Source organism: Aulonocara stuartgranti, assembly GCF_965226115.1.
Source record: "Aulonocara stuartgranti genome assembly, chromosome: 22".
NCBI classification, from domain to species: domain Eukaryota; kingdom Metazoa; phylum Chordata; class Actinopteri; order Cichliformes; family Cichlidae; genus Aulonocara; species Aulonocara stuartgranti.
This window is the reverse complement of record NC_138957.1, coordinates 1690221-1715264: the sequence shown is the minus strand read 5'-3', so window position 1 is coordinate 1715264 and position 25044 is coordinate 1690221. Positions and strand designations below refer to the sequence as shown.

General features: G+C 47.2%; 1 protein-coding gene across 1 annotated transcript; it reads right to left on the bottom strand.

The window, feature by feature from the left end:
- Positions 1 to 1648: 1648 nt before the first annotated feature.
- Positions 1649 to 23047, bottom strand: LOC309698881 (uncharacterized protein). Its single transcript, XM_082521635.1, has 4 exons — positions 22688 to 23047; positions 7563 to 7978; positions 5324 to 5457; positions 1649 to 2494 (listed from the first exon to the last, which is right to left on the bottom strand). Exons 2-4 carry the CDS (start codon positions 7752 to 7754, stop codon positions 2473 to 2475), a joined length of 348 nt encoding a protein of 115 aa, XP_082377761.1. The 5' UTR covers positions 7755 to 7978; positions 22688 to 23047; the 3' UTR covers positions 1649 to 2472.
- Between the last annotated feature and the right edge of the window lie 1997 nt (positions 23048 to 25044).

Sequence of the window (25044 nt, the reverse complement as noted above, 5' to 3'; positions counted from 1 at the left end):
TGATTGGGTCCTATCCCTGCCTGCCACACAGCACTATGTATGGGGATGATGGAGATGTGGCATGGCTGGGATTTGGCAATGACATCAAAGACCATCGGGTTGCTGCTTATCAGTTTGTTACCCGTTGAAGTTCAGGGTCTGGGTGTTGGGCAGGTATCTGGCATTCACTCAGCTAACATCACTCTGGGTTCTTGGCTAACTTAGCATTAGCAGGTGATTGCAAGAGTCGCTGTTGTGTTAACAGCATAATACAGTTGTTTCTGTACTGGATGCAGTTTGAACTTTATCATCTCGCCCTCATTCTTTTGTGGAATAACAATAAAAATAATATATTTATATTTATACCCACACCCTAGACTGTGCCACTATTTTCCTCCTTGGATAGATGAACTGAAATCAGTTCACTTCAGCGCAAGTGGAACCAATAAGCAGGATCAATAGGCAAGCAGACTAATAATTCTAAGGATTTGAACTGGGAACCAGTAGTTCGATTCCCATACCTCGTCAAGGTATTCGCCATACACACACAACTATGGGCGCACTAAGGTTTGTCACATGGAGTGTGCATGGAGCTGGCTCCAGAGAAAAAAGGTTAAAAGGGTTTAACCAACTTAAATACCTACAGGCAGACGTTGTTTTATTACAAGAGACTCACAGGCCTGTCACAGGCTTGAATGAACTTAAAACACCTGAGTTTCCTAATGTGTTCTCAGCCTGTTATAATTCTAGACAAAGGGGAGTAGCAATTTTAATACATAAAAATATTAATTTCACAGTACTCAATACAGTTATAGATCCAGAGGGCAGATTCCTAATCGTTAAACTATCTATACTCAATCAAAAGCTATGTATTGTAAGTATATATTGTCCAAATGTTGATGGCCCCTCATTCTTCCACAGATTCTTTAGTACACTCTCTGAACACCTAGATGGCACACTTATTCTTGGGGGCGACTTCAACCTGGGGCTAAATGAAGACATGGATAGGCTCAATACAGCAGGAACTCAGCGCAATTGGCAGGCCACAAATATAATCAAACAGTATATGAGCGACTTTGGTCTTTGCGATGCATGGCGCTCCCTTCACCCCAACAGTAAGGAATATTCTTTCTTCTCACATGTCCATCACTCTTACTCTCGTCTGGATTATTTTCTGGTCAGCAGCTCACTGCTGTGTGACATTTCAGACACTGAGATTCACCCTATAGCTGTCAGCGATCATGCTCCTGTATCTTTAACACTAATGCACAAGAATAATACGACGCCAAGTAAAAACTGGAGATTTAATACATCACTGCTTAAAGATGAAGACTTTATTAAATATTTTAAAAAAGAGTGGACTTCATATTTGGACTATAATGACACTCCCGGAACATCAGCTTCTGTTCTCTGGGAAGCAGGGAAAGCTGTGATGAGAGGTAAAATAATTTCTTTCTCATCACATAAAAAGAAAAAAGAAAACAAAAATGTTCAAGAATTAGAAAAAAACATCAAATCCTTAGAAAAAGCCTATGTGTCACACCAAGATCAGGAAACATTGACCAAAATACGCAAAACAAAACTAGAATTAAATGAAATTATTAAGAAAAAGACTCAATTCTTAGTCCAAAGACAAAATTTTGAACACACTAACAAATCCAGACAATTTCTAGCTAACCATTTAAAAATCAATAAAGAACAAACAACTATATGTGCTGTTAAAGATTTATCTGGGAATACAATACATGACCTTAAAAAAATAAACACAATTTTTGGGGATTTCTATGAAACTTTATATACACCACAAATAAACCCATCTAAAAACTAAATTGATCAATTTCTCGACAACATAACTCTTCCAAAATTATTAGACACTCAAGCAATGGCACTGGATTCGCCACTGACGCAAGGATGAACTCCAGGGAGACCTGATAAGCGTGCCCAATAATAAGGCTCCAGGTCCAGAAGGCTTTCCAGCAGAATTTTACAAAGAATTCTGGACGATTCTAGCACCACTTTTTTACAAAACGTTGTTGGAAATCAAAGAAAAGGGCAGACTACCACCAAATGTGAACTCTGCAAGTATTAGTCTCTTACTGAAACCAGGCAAAGACCCTGTATATCTCTCAAGCTATCGTCCAATATCCCTTATAAATGTAGACCTTAAAATAAGTTCTCTCAAAGAGATTAGAGAAAATAACCCCCCTCTTAATTCATCCTGACCAAACTGGTTTCATAAAAGGTAGGCACTCATCAACAGATATACGTAGATTACTTAATTTGATAGACTACTCATACAGTAAAAACTGTCATGCGGTGTAGTAGGACTCAGGCGCAGAGCAGAGTTCAGGGAAAAACAACGTTTATTTACACAATCACCAGGTGCAGATATATACAGTGAGGGGAACGAGGGTCCTAGGTCCGAAAGGGAAGTCCGGGATTGGAGTCACACACACGTTAGCTCTTCTTCTTTACAGTGGTTGAAACAGCAGGTTAGTCACGGGTCCGGGGAAAACTGTGCACAGGAGAAAATAAGGTTACACAGAGATCGCAGCAAGTTTAAAAAGCTTAAGGATTTGAGGCAGACGTTCACTGACGTGTCTAGCATAATCATCCAGCAGTGAGGCTGTCTGCGTCCCGGCCTTAAGAGTCCAAACAGGTAATCAGAGCCTGACGAGATGCAGGTGTGTGCCAAGGGCAGGAGCCTGCAGTGAGCTCCGCCCTGGCGGGGAGGAGAGAGGAGAATGTACACCAAACACATGTGGCCTTGTGGAGCTGGCCGGGCAGACACGGGGACCATGACAGTCCCCCCCCCGCTCAACGGGAGCCTCCCTGCGACCCACCAGGCTTACCTGGATGCCTGCGATGGAAATCCTGGAGCATGCCCTTGTCCAGGATAGCTGCCCGAGGCACCCAGGAGCGTTCCTCTAGCCCGTAGCCCTCCCAATCCACCAGGTACTGGAATCCCCTACCACGGCGTCGGGAGTCCATAATGCGGGAGGTGTCATACACCAGCTGGCCATCCACGAGCCGGGGGGGGCAGGGGCCTGCAAGGAGGGCACAACGGGCTGGAGAGCACCGGCTTGATCTGCGACACATGAAACACACTGTGGATGAGCATGTTGCTAGGGAGTTTGAGGCGTACAGACACAGAGTTAATGATCGCTGCTATAGCAAAGGGACCGACAAACTGAAGCGACAACTTCTTGGATTCAGTCCGCAAAGGCACAAAGCGAGTGGACAGCCATACCTGTTGGCCACCGCATACTCCGGGGCAGGTGTTCTACGGCGATCCGCACGTATCTTATTCTGAGCTGCGGTGCGGAGCAGGTGGAGGTGTGGCTGTTGTGCGCGTACTCTATCCAGGGTAGTTGTTCGCTCCAGAGGGACTGGTTGTGGGAGACGACATAACGGAGGGCAGCCTCAAGCTCCTGGTTTGCTCGCTCGGTCTGACCATTGCTCTAAGGATGAAACCCGGAAGAGAGACTGACTTTGGCGCCCAGGGCAGAGCAGAATTCCCTCCAAACCCGGGAGGTGAACTGTGGACCCCTATCCGAAACCACATCGTCAGGGATCCCGTGGAGCTGGAAGACGTGAGTGGTGAGGAGTCGAGCTGTCTCCAAGGCAGAAGGCAGCTTCGGAAGGGCGACGAAGTGAGCCGTAGAGAACCTGTTTTTAAGCAGAGTGAAAGCATGCTGGGCGGCAACACCCCAATGAAACGGTACTTTGGGAGAGGTTAGTTTAGTGAGCGGAAGGACGAGTCCCGGATGAATCTCCTGTTGAAATTTGAGAAGCCCAGGAAGGGCTGCAGCTGCCAGCGGTTGGGGGAACCGGCCATTCCACCACCGCTCTCACCTTCTCCGGGTCGGTCCATAGGTTCCCTTTCTCGATAATGTAAGCCAAGAACGCCACCGAGGTCACATGGAACTCACACTTCTCCTCCTTCCTGAACCCCATGAAGGCTTCACCAGACTCTTCAACCTCTCACTGGATCAGGCAGCCATCCCATCCTTTCTAAAATCAGCCACAATCATCCCAGTGCCGAAGAAGTCTCCCATCTCCAGCCTGAATGATTACCGCCCTGTGGCCCTCACACCGGTAACCATGAAATGCTTTGAGAGACTAGTCCTTCAGCACATCAAGGATTACCTCCTCCCAGAATTCGACCCCCACCAGTTTGCATACCGTGCAAACAGATCCACAGAAGACGCCATCGCCACAGCCCTCCACGCTGTACTGAGTCACCTAGAGCAGCGGCAAAGCTACGTCCGAATGCTCTTTGTGGACTACAGCTCAGCCTTTAATACAATCATCCTGGACATCCTCATCACCAAACTGGTCACTCTTGGCCTCCCTCCTCTCACATGTGCCTGGATTAAGGATTTCCTCACAAACCGGCCCCAGACTGTAAGACTCGGCCCTCATCTCTCCTCCACTCGCACACTGAGCACCGGCTCCCCACAGGGCTGTGTGCTGAGCCCCCTCCTGTATTCTCTCTACACCCACGACTGCAGCTCAACCCACAACAACAATCTCATCATCAAGTTTGCTGATGACACCACGGTAGTCGGACTCATCTCGAAGGGAGACGAGGCAGAGTACAGAGAGGAAGTCCTGAAGCTGGCAGCATGGTGTTCAGAAAACAACCTGGCACTGAACACTAAGAAAACCAAAGAGCTCATTGTTGACTTCAGGAGACACAGCACTGACTTGGCCCCCTCTACATCAACGGGGAGTGTGTGGAGAGGGTCCACACTTTCCGGTTCCTTGGTGTCCTCATCTCTGCTGACATCTCCTGGACAGACAACATCTCAGCGGTCATCAAGAAGGCCCAACAGCGGCTGCACTTCCTGAGAGTCCTCAGGAAGTACAAGCTGAACTCCAACCTGCTGCTGACCTTCTACCGCTCGTCCATTGAGAGCCTGCTGACATACTGCATCACGGTATGGTACGGCAGCTGCACCAAAGCAGATAGAGTGAGGCTTCAGAGTGTGGTCAAGACAGCACAAAAGATCATTGGCTGCCCTCTCCCCTCCCTGATGGACATTTATTCCTCCCGCTGCCTCAGCAGAGCAGCAAACATTATCAAGGACAGCTCCCACCCTGGCTTCAACATGTTCAGCCTGCTTCCCTCAGGGAAGCGCTACAGGTGCATCAACACAAAAACCCACAGACTCAAAAACAGTTTCTTCCCCAAAGCGATAACCACCCTGAACTCACACATGCACCGATAACACAGCCCCCCACTTTCCACTTCCTCTATGGACCACCACTGTGCAATACCAATTCTATGTGCAATAACTCAACTGTATATACATAACACTATTTATTACATATTCCTTACGTCTTGTTGGTGTACGTGTTGATGGCCCGGATCTTGTTCTTACCATTCAGCTGACTCCTCAGGACTTGCCTGACCCTCTGCAGGTACTTGGTGGTTGCAGCTTTTCTAGCGGCCTCTTCATGGTTCCCATTTGCCTGCGGGATCCCCAGGTACTTGTAACTAGGGATGGGTATCGAAAACCGGTTCTTGTTGAGAACCGGTTCCCACTGTTTCAATTCCTTGGAATTGTTTGCCGTTTTTGCAAACGATTCCCTTATCGATTCCAGTCGCCCCGAATGACGTCACCACGTTGCGGAGCGTCATTTACCTGGCAGGAAACATGGCGGCTCAAACGCTAAAAAGTTTGGTTATACTTCACAAGAACGGAAGACAACAGGGCAACTTGCAATACTTGCAAAGTAGATATTTCATTTAAGGGAGGAAACACTACGAATATGCAAAAGCATTTGCTCACAAAACACACGATGACCTTAAATGAATGTCGTGTTTTTAATTCCGCTCCAGACTCGTGAATCTCAGCCCAGCAGCAGCGGTAACGTTTGCACATCCTCTCCCATTAATGCGGCAGGTAAATAATCAACTAACAGTGCATATTATGTTAGCGCGATCTGCCTTATTACAAAACCTGCCATTACTGTGCATTTAGTGACCATGATGAGACAGACAGAGTCTGGCTGGCGCTCGCTGGCAGTTCTCGCTGCAGTCTACCGGTAGCGTCTCCTTTCAAGCCAGGGTAGACTAATGTTACCGAGCAGTGACTACGTTTTTGGTCAAAGGCTTGCACCCATTTGCCACAGCAGATGCCCCCGATTTTCAGTAAGTGAATGTGTTTAATTGTAGGCAGGGACATTACTGGATATTCTTGTGTAATTGCTACTGAATAATTTATGTTATACTTTGTTATTGCTACAGAAGAATATTTATTTTATTATTTTACATTTACAATTTTTTTCCCCCGGGGTCCCTGTGACACCCCATTGAAGAGCCGTAGGCTGGATTCCTTAAGATCTCACTGCTGGGTTTGTAAGGCCATGTTACTCCTAAATTTCTGTCTTGTTCAAAGAGAAGATATAAAACAAAGTTCTAAGCTAATCGACCTTAGTGTTCTCCTTTTTAAAAAAGAATCGATAAGAGAATCGATAAAGAATCGAATCGTTAAACAGAATCGAAAATGGAATCGGAATCGTGAAAATCTTATCAATACCCATCCCTAGTCACGGAGCACATCATCAACCATGGCCTGGAAAACCGCAGGAGCGTTAGTCAGGCCAAAGGGCATCACCAGATATTCAAAGTGGCCCAAAGGGGTGTTAAAGGCAGTCTTCCATTCATCCCCCTCCCTAATTCGCACCAGGTGGTAGGCATTGCGCAAATCCAACTTGCTGAAAACAATCATGCCTTGAAGCAGCTCAAAAGCAGATGAAAGCAGGGGCAGCGGATACTTGTTTTTAACCGTGATCTGATTCAAGCCCCAATAATCTATGCACGGACGCAGAGACTTATCCTTCTTATCCACGAAAAAAAACCCAGCAGGAACAGGCGAGGATGAGGGGCGAATCAACCCCGCCACGAGCGACTCCGTAATGTAGCATCCCTTTCAGGCTGAGAGATGCTGTACAGCCGGCTGGAAGGTAACGGGGCCCCAGGGAGGAGATCTATTGCACAATCATACGGGCGGTGGGGGGGAAGCGAGCGTGCCCGATCCTTACAAAAAACCTCTCGCAAATCACGATAAATCCGCGGGACCCCCAAGAGGTCCGGGGAGTCGAGCGACGCAGCAGTGGGTTGAGACGAGACGGGAGGGGCGGCGGCCCGAAGGCAATGCATGTGACAGTCAACCTCCATCCCATTACTTTTCCTCTTGTCCAGTCAATATGTGGGTTATGGAGCCAGGGATGGCCCAATACTAACAGCGCGCTTTGAACGCGAAAAACCAAATCTTCTCAGTGTGGTTGCAGTCAAACATACTCCTGAACTTTTCAAGGAAGACAGAAAAATAAATTTCAGGGTTAGACTGAAGCACCGCCTGTGCCCACATCAAGGCACGGTCCTGGAGCAGCTGGAAAATATACGCGATCTTAGACCCATCAGTAGAAAACACTTGAGGTTGTTGTCGAAACTGAAGGAAGCATTGAGTGAGAAATCCAGCACATTTACCAATTTCACCAGTAAAGGGTCTGGGAGTGGGAAGGAATCTGTCAAAATGAACAGGTGTGGGTGCGGAGGTAGACGCACTTACAGGAGGAGCTGATTCAGCTGGTCGGGCAGCGGCGGCAGATGGAGATGTAGGCAGAGGAGTTAACTGGGCCACAGCTTGTCTAAGACTTGTAAGCTCACCTCTGATATGGGCAAACATTTGCTCATGCTGCTCCAAGATTGCAGTCAGGGTGGCGAGAGTAGGAGTGGATGTCGCTGGGTCTGCTGAGTCCATCTTGGCTGGATGATTCTGTCATGCGGTGTAGTAGGACTCAGGCGCAGAGCAGAGTTCAGGGGAAAACAACGTTTATTTACACAATCACCAGGTGCAGATATATACAGTGAGGGGAAAGGGGGTCCTAGGTCCGAAAGGGAAGTCCGGGATTGGAGTCACACACACGTTAGCTCTTCTTCTTTACAGTGGTTGAAACAGCAGGTTAGTCACGGGTCCGGGGAAAACTGTGCACAGGAGAAAATAAGGTTACACAGAGATCGCAGCAAGTTTACAAAGCTTAAGGATTCGAGGCTCGCATAATCATCCAGCAGTGAGGCTGTCTGCGTCCCGGCCTTAAGAGTCCAAACAGGTAATCAGAGTCTGATGAGATGCAGGTGTGTGCCAAGGGCGGGAGCCTGCAGTGAGCTCCGCCCTGGTGGGGAGGAGAGAGGAGAATGTACACCAAACACATGTGGCCTTGTGGAGCTGGCCAGGCAGACACGGGGACCATGACAAAAACATTGAAACCATAATATTGTCTCTTGATGCAGAAAAGGCATTTGAAAGAGTTAACTGGAAATTTCTATTTGCAACTTTACACAAATTTTGTTTTGGAAACTCTTTCGTAAGCTGGTTAAAAATATTATATAATTCCCCAACAGCTTGTGTTAGAACAAATGACCAGACATCCTCCAGCTTCTGTCTCCTGAGGGGCACCAGGCAGGGATGCCCACTCTCCCCTTCACTGTTTGCAGTTTTTATTGAAACACTAGCAGCAGCAATTAGACAGAATTCAGTAATTAAGGGCATAAAATGCAAGAACGTGGAACATAAAATCAGCCTTTATGCAGCTGATGTGTTACTTTTTCTCCAAAACTCACAAACCAATATCGTCTCAGATTATTCAATTAACTGCTCAAAATCTACAGTTCTTCCGATTAATTGCTCCTTCCATAATTCTTCATCTACCCGACTGCAATCTGGAAATATTGAATATTTAGGTATCAATATCTCTCCTAAGCTTGCAGAATTAACTAAATTAAACCACATCCCACAAGTCAGTAGAAGGCGATCTGGCTAGATGGAAATCTTTACCCATATCACTCATGGGAAAGGTTGCCGCTATAAAAATGATGGTCTTGCCAAAAATAAACTATTTATTTTCAATGATCCCAAGTAAGCCATCACAAGACTGGTTCAGATCTCTAGACTCATATATTTCTAAATTTCTTTGGAAAGACAAACCCCCGCGTATCAGCTTAAAAACACTACAAAGGACCAAGGACAACGGAGGACTAGATCTGCCTAACTTTAATCACTACTTTTTAGCCAACAGGCTTCAATTCATTTCTAGAATACACCCTCTTAGATGAACCCTGGATAGATGTAGAACGGGCACTATGTAATAGTCTAGAAATTTCAGACCTACCATTTATCAGCTCAAACATCAAACGACATGAATGCTTTAAAAGCATCAACATCAGCTCTTCTCTGACAGCATGGTGGGAGTTTCTAAAAATGACAGAGTCTTCATTAACCCCGTACACCTATCTGGAACAATTCGGACATATTACAAAACAATAATATGATAAAATTTTCAGATTGGCGTGGTAAAGGACTCAAATACTTAGAACATGTACTAGAAGGAACAGAATTTATTTCATTTGACAGACTGGTTACACAATATGGGATCAACAAGATTTTTGGAATATCAACAAATTAAATCCATAGTAAAAAAGAAATTTAATCCCAGTGAAGCTGAATTACAAACACCACCAAGTGTGGTACATTTTTTTAATCTAAAACCCCCCAAATTATTGTCTAAAATATACAGAACACTTTCTAAAATAGATGAATCAATATCCCTTCCTATTGCAAAATGGGAAGCATATTTATCAATCAACATAGACCCAATCCTTTGGTCTCAGATATGCTTAAAAACCTTTCAATGGATCAGAAATCCCAGTTTGCAATTAATACAATACAAAATATTATATAGAGTGCACTATACTGGTCATAGGATGTTCAAGATGGGCTTTATGTCTTCCAACAACTGCTCACACTGTCAAGCAAATACACCGGACAATTACATTCACGCTCTTTGGTTCTGTCCACCAGTTCAGAAGTTTTGGCGTGAGATATGTGAAGACTTATCGAAGTGTCTGAAATGTAACATTCCAGCCTCCCCTTTAGTATGCTTGCTGGGCAACTTGGATGAGGTCACTGCAGAAATAAACACAGCCCACGTTGTTTTTACGGCCCTATGCATTGCCAAGAAAATGGTCCTCATTAACTGGAAAAATAAAAATAATCTTAATTCTAACCAATATAAAAACCATCTAATGGATCACATTAGTCTCGATACAGCCTCTGCCATCACATTTGATCAAGCCCTCTGGGCTCCTTTGATCGGCTTCATCACCTAGTGGGGGTGGGGGGTCATGGTTTGGTCCTGCCTTCGCTATTGTGGTTGATATGGGGGTAGGGACGGCCTTAGGGCGTCTGGAGAGTCCCTAGGGACGTTTTCCCTGGAGGGCCTAACCCAGGGGTTGTGGCCATGACCTGGTTAGGGGCTCTGGTGGCTCGTATATGGTGTTTTCCTTGTGGCTGCGTACAGCGGAGATGGGGGAGGGTCTGTGCTGGCAGACGTTGGTTACTGGCCTGGTAGCCTGGCTGCCCCTGGGTGGGTCCGGGATGGACGTGGATGCTTGGGGATCTGGGGGTGCTCCGCCCTCGGGCTGGGGCTCTGGCTGGGCCTTCGGGGCTTGGGACCTGGTTGTTGTGTCGCCAGTGTTGTGGGCGGGTGGGTGCATGGGGGCTCAGCCCCGGTGCGGGGGACCTCTGGTGCAACGGCCCAACTGGAGGGCTCTCTAACTGGTGGGGAGGCTGTTACATCTTTGCAGGAGGTCTCCTCTCTACAGGAGCTCATTCTTCAGGTGGGGGAGAGATATAGGAGAGGTGGAGAATGAACTCAACCTGGGCGTCTATTGTCTTGTGTAGTCTGGGAGATGATTGGATGATGGGGTGGGTGCAGTTTTCTCTGCGGTGGGGTGGGGCAGTGCTGCTGCTGTGGGCCCCGGTCCGGATGGGCCTGGGCCCCCTTGCCCTGGTGGGTTCCAGAGTGTGGGGGTCCCTACTTGGGTCAGCGGGGGAGGGGCCGCTTGCCCCTCCCCTTCTTCCCTCCCCATCCTCAGCTGCCTCCCTCTTCCGGCTCCACCACATCCACACACACGCAGGGCTTGGGGTGCAGGTGTGTCACTGTTATGGCCCCTGGCCTCAGGTGGCCCCGCCTTCCTCTATGGAAATCAAAGCGTTCCAGGACTCACAGGTGATTGGCTGGCCAGGGACCTATGCCCGCCCAACTTCATGCAGATCAGAGTGTGCCAGACCACTCACACCATTGGCTGCTGAAGGAGCCATGAATATGACGGACCAATGACGCGGCTGCCTGCATTTACCTGGGAGTATAAAAGGCTGAGGAGTCTTCATTTGTGGGGGACTTGTTGATGCAAACAGACTGTGTAGACTGCCTTTGCCTTTGTATTGCTGCCCTTTGCAACCTTTGTGTTGAGTAACTGCCTGAGAGATGTTTAGATGATTAGTGTTCTACTGGTGTTATTAGTGTTATTTGAATGAGTTATTTGTTATGTTCGTTTAAATCACCCCATTGCGTAGTGAGTTGTTTCACTAACGGTTTTCAGTTGTGTTAATAAACCTTATTTTTTTCTTTTTATTTAACCCTCCTGTCTCTGGGCTCATTTATGTTACATCCCCTGTCGCCTAGCAGAGCCAGGTCGTAACATAAGTGGGGGGGAAAAAAAGAAAAAAAGGGGGCATTTGTTTTAGAGTAGCCTTATCACTTTAGGTGCTATGTCGGCTGCGTTTTGTTTACAGCACTTTATAGATGCCCCATCTATTGAGCTTTTAAATAGCTGTCAATAAAATGATTTGCTGCAAATTGTGGATCACTTTCAGCTGCAAGTCTCAAAAACCCTCCGTAAGTGTGATTTGAAAGCTTTAGTGGTGGACAAGTTGGTGGGAGCTGGTGTGATTCAAGCGCCTGTTTTGCCTGTGGTCTCTGGTGTGCCAAGCCAAGCTGCCGTAGTTGAGGAGGGCCATAAGAATGGTTCTAGTGGGGATGGCGAGGGGGATGAGCGGGGAAAAATGCCGCGCACGCTTCCTCGCTATGATCCACTCTCCTCTGGGAGTTCAGAAGGCAGAGGAGGAGCTCGGCTGAAGGTGCGGCTGGCACGCCTCCAATTGGAGGCTGAGGAGAAGGCCCAGAACAGGCGGGCTCAGCTAGAGCTTGAAATAAGAAGGCTGGAGATAGAGGCAGACAAAGCCGTTAGGCTGCGAAAGCTTGAGCTGGAGCCTCAAGCCTCATCTGTCTCTGCTGAAAATTCCAGCTCCACCTCCTCGTCCGCTTCAACTTTTGATATCAGCAAGTGCATTTCTTTAGTGCCCACCATTAGAGAAATTGAGGTTGATACATACTTTGCAGCATTTGAGCGTATCGCTGGCGCATTGCAGTGGCCTATTGATATTTGGCCTCTTTTGTTGCAGTGCAAACTGTCCTGCAAAGCCCAAGAGGTGGTGGCTGCACTTTCTTTAAAGGACAGTTTAGATTACTCGTGTGTTAAAACAGCTGTTTTGCAGGCATATGAGTTAGTCCCCGGAGCCTATAGGCAGAGGTTTCGCCAGTAAAAGAAATTGCCGACCCAAACTTATGTGGTTTGCTAGAGAAAAGGGGATTCTCTTTGATAAGTGGTGTGTTGCTTCAAAAGTGAGTGACTATGATGCTCTGCGCGAGTTAGTTTTGATGGAGGATTTTAAGAAATGCATTCCTGAGCGTGTTGTGCAATATCTAAATGAACAGAAAGTGACTTCTCTCGCATCTGCTGCTGTTCTTGCTGATGAGTTCGTGCTCACTCATAAAGCCTCGTTTACTGGCAGTGAGAAGCCACGGGTTAGCGCTATGCAACAGCCCCACACGGCTAAAGTGTCGGGGTCCAGGGAAAACCGTGAATGTTTTTACTGTCATAAAATTGGACATGTGATTGCTGACTGTTTAGCCTTAAAACGCAAACATCAAATGCTCAGCAACCCAAAGGGGTGGGTTTTGTGAAAGCTGAGGCCTGTAATGAGGTCCATAGTTGTGGTGGTAAGGTGCCGGACCCCTGTTTCGAACCATTCATTTGTGATGGCTCAGTATCGCTAACCGACAATCCCTCTGATTTAAAACCTGTGCGTATTTTAAGGGACACTGGAGGTTCTCAGACAGTCATCCTCTCGAGTGTTTTACCATTTTCTGTGAAAGTGAATGTGGTTTTAATTCTGTTCTACGGGGGATAGAGATGGGTTACGCTCCCAGACCAGTTCACAGAGTTTTTATCAAATCAAAACTTGTTACAGGATTTTCCCCTGTTGCTGTTTGCCCGGCCTTGCCAATAGAGGGTGTGGCCATGTTGTTGGGCAATGACAACAAGGAGGGTTAGTGCTCCCTTGTCTGGAGGTTTTAGACAACCCCCTAAATAAGAAGACTTCTGAATTTTCCGTGCACCCAGGCTGTATCCACCCTGGGCTGTATCCACCCTGGGCTGTATCCACCCTGGGCTGTATCCACCCTGGGCTGTATCCACCCTGGGCGATTACTCGAGCACAAGCTCGTAAAGATACTGATGTTGCCCTCTCTAATTCGGTGTTGATGTCCTCATTTTCCGAGGAGAATGATGTACCAACTAAAAGAAACAATGTTCTGTCACTCCCAGACTCAGTGAAACCTGAGGAGCCTGATCCATTTCCAAAGGTCTCTTCGCTGCCCTTGACTAGAGACCAGCTGTCAGCAGCTCAATTAGCTGATGAAACACTGCAGAGCTGTTTCAAACGTACGGTAAGTGCTGAGCAAGTCAATAAAAAGCAACAAGCCTATTTTGTAGAACATGATGTTCTAATGCGTCAGTGGTCTCCACCTGGTGCAGAAGGTGCAGAATGGAGTAAAGTCAAGCAGATTGTCGTGTCCTCTGTGTACCGGCAGAAAATCCTGGCTCTTGCCCATGAAAGCCAGTGGTCAGGACACTTGGGCATCACAAAAACATACCAGCTACTATTAAAGCATTTTATTTGGCCTGGTATGAAGCGTTGCAACCGCAGTTGCCATGTATGTCAGATTGCAGGTAAACCTAATCAGGTCATACCCCCAGCTCCGTTGTGTCCCATTCCTGTAGTGGATCAGCCATTTGACCATGTCATAGTAGACTGTGTGGGTCCACTACCTAGAACAAAATCAGGAAAGCAATACCTTCTCACAATCATGTGTGCAGCTACCCGTTTCCCCGAGGCTGTCCCATTACATAAGGTTACAGCAAAATCAGTTGTTAAAGCGTTAACAACATTCTTTTCCGTGTTTGGTCTGCCAAAGGTCATACAGACTGACCAGGGCTCAAACTTTCAATCTAAGTTATTCAAACAAGTGGCTAGCACTCTAGGTGTCAAACATATCGTGTCCTCTGCTTATCATCCTGAATCGCAATCATCCTGCCATCGCATTAGAGCGGTGGCATCAGACCTTAAAGGCAATGCTACGCAAATACTGCCTAAAGTCTGAAAAGAGCTGGGATGAGGAGTTCCATTTATGTTATTTGCTGCCCATGACGCTGTGCAGGAGTCACTTGGTTTTAGTCCTTCTGAGCTGGTATTTGGCCATAGGCCACGCAGACCCCTCAAAGCTCTGAAAGAGGAATTTTTGGCCCCACACGGGGCGTCCAAAGTAAATGTAAGCAGGTATGTAAAGCACTTCCGTGAGCGTTTGAACCAAGCCAACGCTCTGGCTAAACAGCACCTTGCTGTTTCACAGGGAAAGATGAAACGCCATTACGATAAGGCTTCTGTTAAAAGAACCTTTCAGGTGGGTGACCAGCTTCTTGTGCTCTTGCCTGTTCCGGGCTCAGCCTTGTCTGCTAGGTATAGCGGCCCCTTTAAAGTCTGTGAAAAGAGAGGGGAGACTGATTATGTAATTTGCACTCCCAACCGCAGATGCAAAACATGCGTCTGCCACATAAACATGTTGAAATTATACCATCCTCAGTCGACACCAGAGCCTGATGGCATCTGTGCACCTGTTGCAGCCTCAAGTCACCTAGAGAAAAGAGGGGTGGACGAGGTTGATGGTTGATGAAGTTATCCCACCTGTTCTAGATCCCATCTGTCTAACTCAGAAATGCTGAAAGTTTGCTTGAGCATCTGTCTTCAGAGCAGCAAGAAGACATAACTCTCTTGATTAATAAATACACCTGTTTATTCGGGGATGTTCCAACTCGCACTACAGTGCTAGAGCATGATATTGATGTCCAGGGAGCTAAACCTATTAAGCAGCATCCTTATCGAGCCAGCCCCCATAAACGCTTGCTCATGAGACAGGAGGCTGACTATTTGCTGCAACATGGCTTAGCGAAGCCCAGTCAAAGCCCCTGGAGCTCACCTTGTATAATGGAGTCTAAGCCAGATGGCTCGCCCCATTTTATTACAGACTTCCAGAAGGTGAAGGTGACTGTGGCTGACTCACATCCTCTCCCAAAAATTGAGGATTGTGTGGACAGTATTGGGACTGCTCAGTATGTCACTAAATTAGATCTTCTTAAAGGTTACTGGCAGGTCCCTTTAACTGAACGTGCCACTAACATCTCTGCCTTTGTAACACCTGATGACTGCATCCTCTGTAACACAGAGGATGCAGTCTCCATCGCACTGCACTCTGTCCTCTCACACCTGGACAACAACAACACCTACGCCAGAATGCTGTTTATAGACTTCAGTTCAGCGTTCAATACAATCCACCCCTCACAACTCATCAGGAAACTGACAGACCTGGGCATCAGTTCCCTCATCTGCAAATGGTTACTGGACTTCCTGACCAACCGCCCCCAACATGTCCGGCTGGATAACCACTGCTCATCTACAATCACGATGAACACCGGTGTACCACAAGGCTGTGTGATGAGCCCTTTCCTCTACTCCCTCTTCACCCACGACTGCAGACCTGCTGATGGTTCCAACACCATCATTAAGTTTGCAGATGACACCACGGTGATTGACCTCATCAGTGACAACGATGAGGCCGCCTACAGGGAGGAGGTGGATCGTCTGGCTGAGTGGTGCGACAGAAACAACCTGCTGCTTAACACCAAGAAGACCAAGGAGCTCATCGTGGACTACAGGAGGAATGCTGACCCACATCCACCCATCCACATTAAGGGGACGGCTGTGGAGCGTGTGAGCAGCTTCAAGTTCCTGGAAGTCCACATCTCCGAGGATCTCACCTGGACGACCAACTGCTCCAAGCTGGTCAAGAAGGCTCACCAGCGCCTCTTCTTCTTGAGGACTCTGAGGAAGAACCACCTGTCCTCAGACATCCTGGTGACTTCTATCGTTGCACCATCGAGAGCATCCTGACCAACTGTATAACAGTCTGGTACGGGAACTGCTCTGCCTCGGACCGGAAGGCGTTGCAGAGGGTTGTGAAAACTGCCCAGCGCATCGCCGGAGCACCACTTCCTGCCATAAAAGACATCTACAGGAAGCGGTGTCTGAAAAGGGCTGGGAAAATCATCAAAGACCCCAGTAACCCATCACATGGACTCTTCACCCTCCTGCCCTCTGGGAGGCGCCACAGGAGCCTCCGGACTAAGACCACCAGGTACCGGAACAGCTTCTTCCCCACAGCTGTCAGACTCCTGAACTCTGCCTCCTGACATCTGACCCACATTAAAATAATGGCCTGAACATATACACACCCACAATGGACAACTGTACCCTCAAACACAATAATAACATGGACTGAACCACCACTCACAACCACTAGCACTTTATATAGCCTCTGTAGAAACTATCTACACCCTCACTTATCTTAACTGCACTACTGTATAGCTCTGTGTAAATAATCATTCTGTACATTCGATAATCTTTAATCCTACAACTGTTTACAACTTGCATAGTTCCCATTTCTGTATAGCTGTATATCTCAGATTCTGTAAAGTTATTTATTTCATATTCTGTATAGTTTTTCATATTTATATCCTGTTCATAGCCTGTACATAGCTTGTACTCACTACAGCCTGTACATACTTATAGTTATAGAATATTCACAACATACTTCATACCGTGTACATTATAACTGTCAGGGCTCTGTGTGCGGGCAGGCAGAGATGAGGATCCAAATGCAGGACTCGAACACAGAATTGAAACTCAAAAAACCTCAGCTTTATTGCTGGCAGAAAAACAAACATGGAGTGAGGATGGAACACTGAGACCAAGGACACACAGGCATAATTCTGAGGGTACGACGCGACACTGAGCATGGGAAAACACAGGGCTTATATACACAGGGTAGTAACGGGGGAATCGGCAACAGGAGGGAGACACAGCTGGGAGAGATCAGGGCTAACGAGACGGGGGAGCTAAGCTGCACACACTAACATAAGACAAAGACTTTCACAATAAAACAGGAAACATGAATTACTAAACAAGCATGCAGACTTTACACTGAGAGACAGACAGAATGACACATGGAATCTGAACTAAACTAAACGTGAGATATAACTGAGAACAAATCCTTAAGCACGGATAAACAGAAACAAGAAACTAATAATAATCATCATCATCACTACGAGAAGAAAACAATCCATGAAGCAGAAATAAACCAAAACATAATAAACTCAAAATACTGGGTCCAACGGACCCAGAACCGTGACAATAACATACCATAATAGACCCATTTCTGTAATATACTCACATATCTATATTATTGCTAATATATATTGTAATATATCTATATCACTAAAGCACTTCTGGATGGATGCAAACTGCATTTCGTTGCCCTGTACCTGTGCATGTGCAATGACAATAAAGTTGAATTCTATTCTATTCTATTCTATTCTATTCTATTCTATGATTTTCTACAGTACACAGTCATGGCATTTGGCATGTGTAACTCTCCTGCCACCTTCCAGAGGCTGGTAAATAAAGTCCTACGTGGCCTGTCCAACTGCAGTGCCTACCTAGATGACCTAGCAATTTATACTGAAACATGGCAAGATCATTTGGAAACTCTACGTCAGGTATTTCACTGTTTGGCTCAAGCTACTCTAACTCTCAACTTCGCTAAGTGTGAGTTTGCCAAAGCTACAGTGACGTACTTGGGCAGGGAGGTGGGACGTGGACAGGTCCGACCCATTGATGCCAAAGTGGCAGTGATTAAAGAGTTCCCCACACCTACCACCAGGCGTGAGTTGCATAGGTTTCTAGGGATGGTGGGCTACTACAGAAACTTTTGTAAAACTTTCTCTTCTGTGGTCAAGCCACTGACTGACCTACTCAGCCCAAAGGTTGAGTTTCTATGGTGAAGTGAGTGTCAAGATGCTTTGAGAGTGCGAAAGCCCTTCTCTCCCACACTCCCGTGTTAGCAGCACCTGATTTGACGCGACCATTCAAACTTGAGGTTGATGCCAGTGCTGTCAGGGCTGGGGCAATGCTGTTGCAAGAAGACTTGCAGGGTTTGGACCACCCTGTTTGTTACTTTTCCCGCAAGTTTAATAAAAATCAGTTAAACTACTCCACCATTGAAAAGGAGACCCTGGCTTTGTTGTTGGCTCTTCAGCACTTTCACGTATACCTGGGGTCCAGCATGTTACCTCTTGTTGTGTACACTGACCACAACCCACTTGTGTTCCCTGGTAAACAAGACGGCGCGGCCACGTCCAGACGCCTTCCTGACCGCTCCGCTCCGACTATCTACTTTTCTTGTTTTTTACTTATTTTTTGCTCTGGTTTACATCCCAAAATCCTCTAGTCTTATAGTTTACGACAGCGGATCACTTGTAAACATCGGTGCCAAGGTTGCACATCTAATCTTGGACACTTTTAAACCCGACCCTTCCTGGCCGCCAGAGATTCTACGCGGCGCGAAGAACAACAAAGGACGGGCCGCTCATCCGAGGGACAGAACAAAGAAGCGCCGGGGGAAACGCGCTGGTATTAGGAACAGACTGAGACAGCAGGCGCATCGCGCACCACTGCCAAGTATCCTAGTGGCCAATGTACAATCCATGGAGAACAAGCTCGATGACCTAAGAGCAAGGGTCACCTTCCAACGTGACATGAGGGACTGCAACATTCTGTGCTTCACGGAGACATAGCTGACCCCCACCGTGCCGGACCAGGCCGTAACTCCGTCGGATTCATTCTTTGTGCTCCGCGCGGACAGAACGGCAGAGTCGAACAAAACCAAAGGTGGAGGAGTGCGTTTCATGGTAAACAGAAAGTGGTGTGATGCCAGGAGCATTTCTACTCTCTCCAGCGGTTGCTCGCCACATCTGGAGTTCCTGAGCATTAAGTGCCGCCCTTTCTATCTGCCCCGTGAGTTCACCTCGGTCATCGCCACGGCGGTCTACATCCCACCCCAAGCGGACACAGGTATGGCTTTGTCCGAATTACATAATGTGCTGAGCTCGCTTCAAAACAAGGACCCGGGCGCAGCCCTCATTGTAGCAGGAGACTTTAACAAAGCGAACCTCAGACAAGTCATGCCAAACTTTTACCAGCATGTCTCGTGTCCAACGAGAGGGGATCGAATTTTGGATCACTGCTACACGCCATACAAGCAGGGCTACAAAGCTGTCTCACACCCGGCTTTTGGGAAGTCTGACCACAACGCCATCTTCCTCATTCCCCAGTATAAACAAAACATACGGAGGGAAGACGTGACCACGAAGGAAGTAAAACGGTGGACTGGCCAATCAGAAGCTACGCTACAGGACGCACTCAACGACGTCGACTGGGACATGTTCAGAGCATGCGCAGTCGACATCAACGAGTTTACGGAAGTAGCAGTATGCTTTGTCAATATGCTAGCGGAGGAGATTATCCCCACTGCGAGAGTCACCACATTCCCAAACCAGAAACCGTGGATGGACAGATCGATCCACACTGCAGTAAACGCCAGGACCGCCTCCTACAACGCGGGTCTCGCCACTGGCGATATGAGCGCCTACAAAGCGGCCTCATACGGCGTGCGGCGCGCGGTGAGAGATGCCAAACGCCGGTACCGGGAACGTGTGGAGTCCCGATTCCACCAGGGCGACACACGGAGTATGTGGCACGGACTACGCACCATTACGGACTACAAAGCCAGGGACACTGCGCCGATCAACGCCGACTCTGCATTCACCAACGAGCTGAATCAGTTCTACGCCCGTTTTGAGGTTAGCCAGGCGGCTAATGCTATCTACCGCCTGACTACAGAGGACAGTGACGTCATCAGCGAGAGACCAGTGACCACCATCGCGGAGCATGACGTCCGAGCGGCATTGAGGAGAGTGAACACAAGGAAAGCGGCGGGGCCAGACGGCATCACCGGCCGTCTGCTGCGCTGCTGTGCTGACCAGCTAGCAGGTGTGTTCACTTCCTTCTTCAACGAGTCCCTGGCGAAGTCTGTGGTCCCCACATGCTTCAAAAGATCCACCATCATCCCTGTGCCCAAGAACAGAAAACCCTCATCCCTGAACGATTACCGGCCAGTTGCACTGACCTCGGTAGTAATGAAGGTGTTTGAGAGGCTGCTGAAGAACATCATCTCCTCCTCCATCCCAGACACCACAGATCCGCTGCAGTTCGCCTACAGATCCAACAGATCCACAGAGGATGCCATCGCCCACGTCCTACACACCACTCTCAGCCACGTGGACAAGAAACAGGGTAACTATGTGCGAATGCTGTTTGTTGATTACAGTTCAGCGTTTAACACAATAGTGCCCTGCAGGCTAGGCAGCGCCTGTATCACCTACGACAACTGAGGAAGTTCAGGGTCTCTCCAAAGATCCTCAGGATTTTCTATACAGGCGCTGTGGAGAGCATCCTCACACAGAACATGACATCGTGGTTTGGGAACAGCTGTGTGAAGGACCAAAAAGCTCTCCAGAGAGTGATCCGTACAGCAGAACGCTGCTGCAGGATTGCTCTCCCCCCGCTTCAGGACACCTACACCAGGAGATGCCGGACTAGAGCAGCGCAGATACTGAAGGGCCCGTCCCATCCAGGCAACAAACTGTTCCAACTTCTGCAATCTGGTAGAAGGTTCCGCATCTTCCGGGCAAGGACAGAGAGACTCAAGAGGAGCTTCTATCCCCAAGCCATCCGTGCCCTAAACACACACACCCGCTCTCTCACATCATCTATAATTGACTGAGTCAGGACTCTTCCAGACACTAAACCAAGGCACAATGTACATTTCAAATTCCTTTAATTTTAAATATGTTTATATTGTCTATCCTGTAAAATAGTCAGATGTCTATTCATATTAATGTACAGAATTCACCTGCTTGCGGCTACTGCTGCACATTCACCCAATATATATATATGTATATATATATATATATATATATATATACACACATATATATATATATGCATTAGGGGTGCAACGATACACAAAATTCACGGTTCGGTTCGGTTCGATACTTCGGTGTCACGGTTCGATATTTTTTCGATACAAAAAGAATTTTCATGCCCTTTTAATTTGTCCATCCATCCATCCATTGGCTTCCGCTTATCCTTTTCAGGGTCGCGGGGGGCGCTGGAGCCTATCCCAGCTGTCATAGGGCGAGAGGCAGGGTACACCTTTTAATTTGTCATTTATTAAAATTATAAATATATATTTTAACTCAAAAGTACAGTTTTTAAATTTAACCCTAACCCTTGTGCGTGTTTTTTATTTTGACAGCGAATGCGCACCTGCGGACCACTTATGTGCAGCCCTGGTTATTTAGCTCGTCATATTGCAGCCACAGAAATTCTTTTGTCCATGAAACCATAAAGCTGCACTTTCTTTTTGCCTTATAGTCTGATTTGTCATAACTTCTCCGTTTTGTGGTAAGCTTTTCTTTGGCTGTCACTTCTTCACCCTGACCTGTCTTATTTGGCTCAGCAGAACTAAAATATATATCTGTCTGTGAAGGTTCTCAGTCATCCAGGTCATCGTAGTCAAATATATATCCTGCTGCTTTTACACACGCACTCACATAAGCTCAGCGATTCTCTGCGCGATCAACCTCTCACATGTTTAAGCTGCGGGAGATTTCACTTGTCATGTTTGCACAGTAAGCTAACGATTAATAAGACGATGTCAGAGGAATTGGTGCACAAATTATCATCACTCACAGATCAGTGCTGTCGCTCTCTATACACAGTTCGCACGATTGCAAAGTGAAAACAAAAAAAACAAGCGCAAATTCAAACGCGATTTCAATATGTCACATATTGACAGTGGCTCACCGATGCCAATGACATAATTACCCAGCTACATTTCTGAAAGAATGCAAAAGCATTGACATATATTTTTCTTCCTACAATAGCCCGACGGGCAGGGCAGAGATAGATTTTGGTAGCCCGACTGAAAAAATCGCTAGCCCCGGGACGTCGGGCTAGCGATATTGCGAGCCCTGTATCTGATTGAGGAATCACTCATCTTTGGAAAAGAGAGTTTATTACAGAGAAATGTCTCTTTCCAAAATAAAAGCTATACTATCCGCTTCTTCTGGGCTATATTCTCAGCAGCATATTAAACATATCAGGTCCCCATAAAGAGAATCACGTGCTAACAGCTGTCTAAATGACTCGGCTAAAGTTAGTAGCATGCTTGTTGTTTTTGTTTTTGCACTAGGATGATGTCGGCGTAAATGTGCAGTCATATTCGTTGTGTTCCCACTAGTGCTGTCAGCGTTAATCTCGTTGAAATGACCTTAAAGCCACAACACGGCAAATACCGCCGATCGCCCCGTGCATGGGGCTAGACGGCCAACACGTTAACGAGCTAACTGCGCTAACACACTAGTTCCCACCCATGTAATTGAGCATTGCATGGCACATCCAACATACTGTTTTACTTTAGTCCATGACTCGCTTACCTTCAGGGTCATACGTCACATGAAAACCAAAATAATTCCAAACGCAAGATCTGAATGAGGGTGGGGGAGGTCCATCTTGCAAGGAGAGCTTAACTTCTGTCTCGCTAGCTTGCCCTGCGCTCTTCCTTCTGACTATGCTGTCTGTGTTGAGCGCTCAGTGAATCTGCATTCGACTACTCCACCCAGGCTGCACTGTTGAGCCTAGGCGGAGTAGTCGAACGCAGATTCACTGAGCGCTCAACACAGACAGCATCGTCAGAAGGAAAGTTGATAGAATAAATTACAAATGTTGTATTGTTCGATACATATGCGTACCGAACCGAAAGCACTGTATCGAACGGTTCAATATCGATACGAATATCGTTGTACCCCTAATATATATATATATATATATATAGACTGCATATATATATATATATATATATATATATATATATATATATATATATAAACACCCAGCACGCCCCTGCGGGCGGTTTATCCTTCAAGCTCGGGTCCTCTACCAGAGGCCTGGGAGCTTGAGGGTCCTGCGCAGTATCTTAGCTGTTCCCAGGACTGCGCTCTTCTGGACAGAGATCTCCGATGTTATTCCCGGGATCTGCTGGAGCCACTCGCCTAGCTTGGGAGTCACCGCACCTAGTGCTCCGATTACCACGGGGACCACCGTTACCTTCACCCTCCACATCCTCTCGAGCTCTTCTCTGAGCCCTTGGTATTTCTCCAGCTTCTCGTGTTCCTTCTTCCTGATATTGCTGTCATTCGGAACCGCTACATCGATCACTACGGCCGTCTTCTTCTGTTTGTCTACCACCACTATGTCCGGTTGGTTAGCCACCACCATTTTGTCCGTCTGTATCTGGAAGTCCCACAGGATCTTAGCTCGGTCATTCTCCACCACCCTTGGGGGCATCTCCCATTTTGACCTCGGGACTTCTAGGTTATACTCGGCACAGATGTTCCTGTACACTATGCCGGCCACTTGGTTATGGCGTTCCATGTATGCCTTGCCTGCTAGCATCTTGCACCCTGCTGTTATGTGCTGGATTGTCTCTGGGGCATCTTTACACAGCCTGCACCTGGGGTCTTGCCTGGTGTGATAGACCCCAGCCTCTATGGATCTTGTACTCAGAGCTTGTTCTTGTGCTGCCATGATTAGTGCCTCTGTGCTGTCTTTCAGTCCAGCTTTGTCCAGCCACTGGTAGGATTTCTGGATATCAGCCACCTCCTCTATCTGCCGGTGGTACATACCGTGCAGGGGCCTGTCCTTCCATGATGGTTCCTCGTCTCCCTCCTCTTTCTTGGGTTTCTGCTGCCTGAGGTATTCACTGAGCACTCGGTCAGTTGGGGCCATCTTCCCAATGTATTCTTGGATGTTCCTTGTCTCATCCTGGACTGTGGTGCTGACACTCACCAGTCCCCGGCCCCCTTCCTTCCGCTTAGCGTACAGCCTCAGGGTGCTGGACTTGGGGTGAAACCCTCCATGCATGGTCAGGAGCTTTCTTGTCTTTATGTCAGTGGCTTCTATCTCCTCCTTTGGCCAGCCTATTACCCCAGCAGGGTACCTGATCATGGGCAGGGCGTATGTGTTGATGGCCCGGATCTTGTTCTTACCATTCAGCTGACTCCTCAGGACTTGCCTGACCCTCTGCAGGTACTTGGTGGTTGCAGCCTTTCTAGCGGCCTCTTCATGGTTCCCATTTGCCTGCGGGATCCCCAGGTACTTGTAACTGTCCTCTATGTCTGCAATGTTGCCTTCTGGTAGTTCAATCCCCTCAGTTCTGACTACCTTCCCTCTCTTTGTTACCATCCGACTACACTTCTCCAGTCCGAACGACATTCCAATGTCATTGCTGTATAGCCTGGTAGTGTGGATCAGTGAATCGATGTCTCGTTCACTCTTGGCATACAGCTTGATGTCATCCATGTACAGGAGGTGGCTGACAACTGCTCCGTTCCGTAGTCGGTATCCGTAGCCAGTCTTGTTAATGATCTCACTGAGGGGGTTCAGGCCCTGTATATATATATATATATATATATATATATATATATATATATATATATATATATATATATATAGACTGCATATGGATATATATATATAGACTGTAATACAAACCGTTCAGCACATGTCGAGGAGCGTGTCAGGCTACATTTCACTGTGTGTTATACTTGTATAACTATGCATGTGACAAATAAAGAACCTTGAACCTTGAACCTTGAACCTTGCTCGCATGTTTAATCATAACCAGCGGCTTGTGCGCTGGGCTCTGTTGTTGCAGCAATACAACTTAAGTATTTACCACAAAAAGTGGTCTGAAAATGTTATGTTCATTTTCCTAGTGAGTTGTTTCACTAAC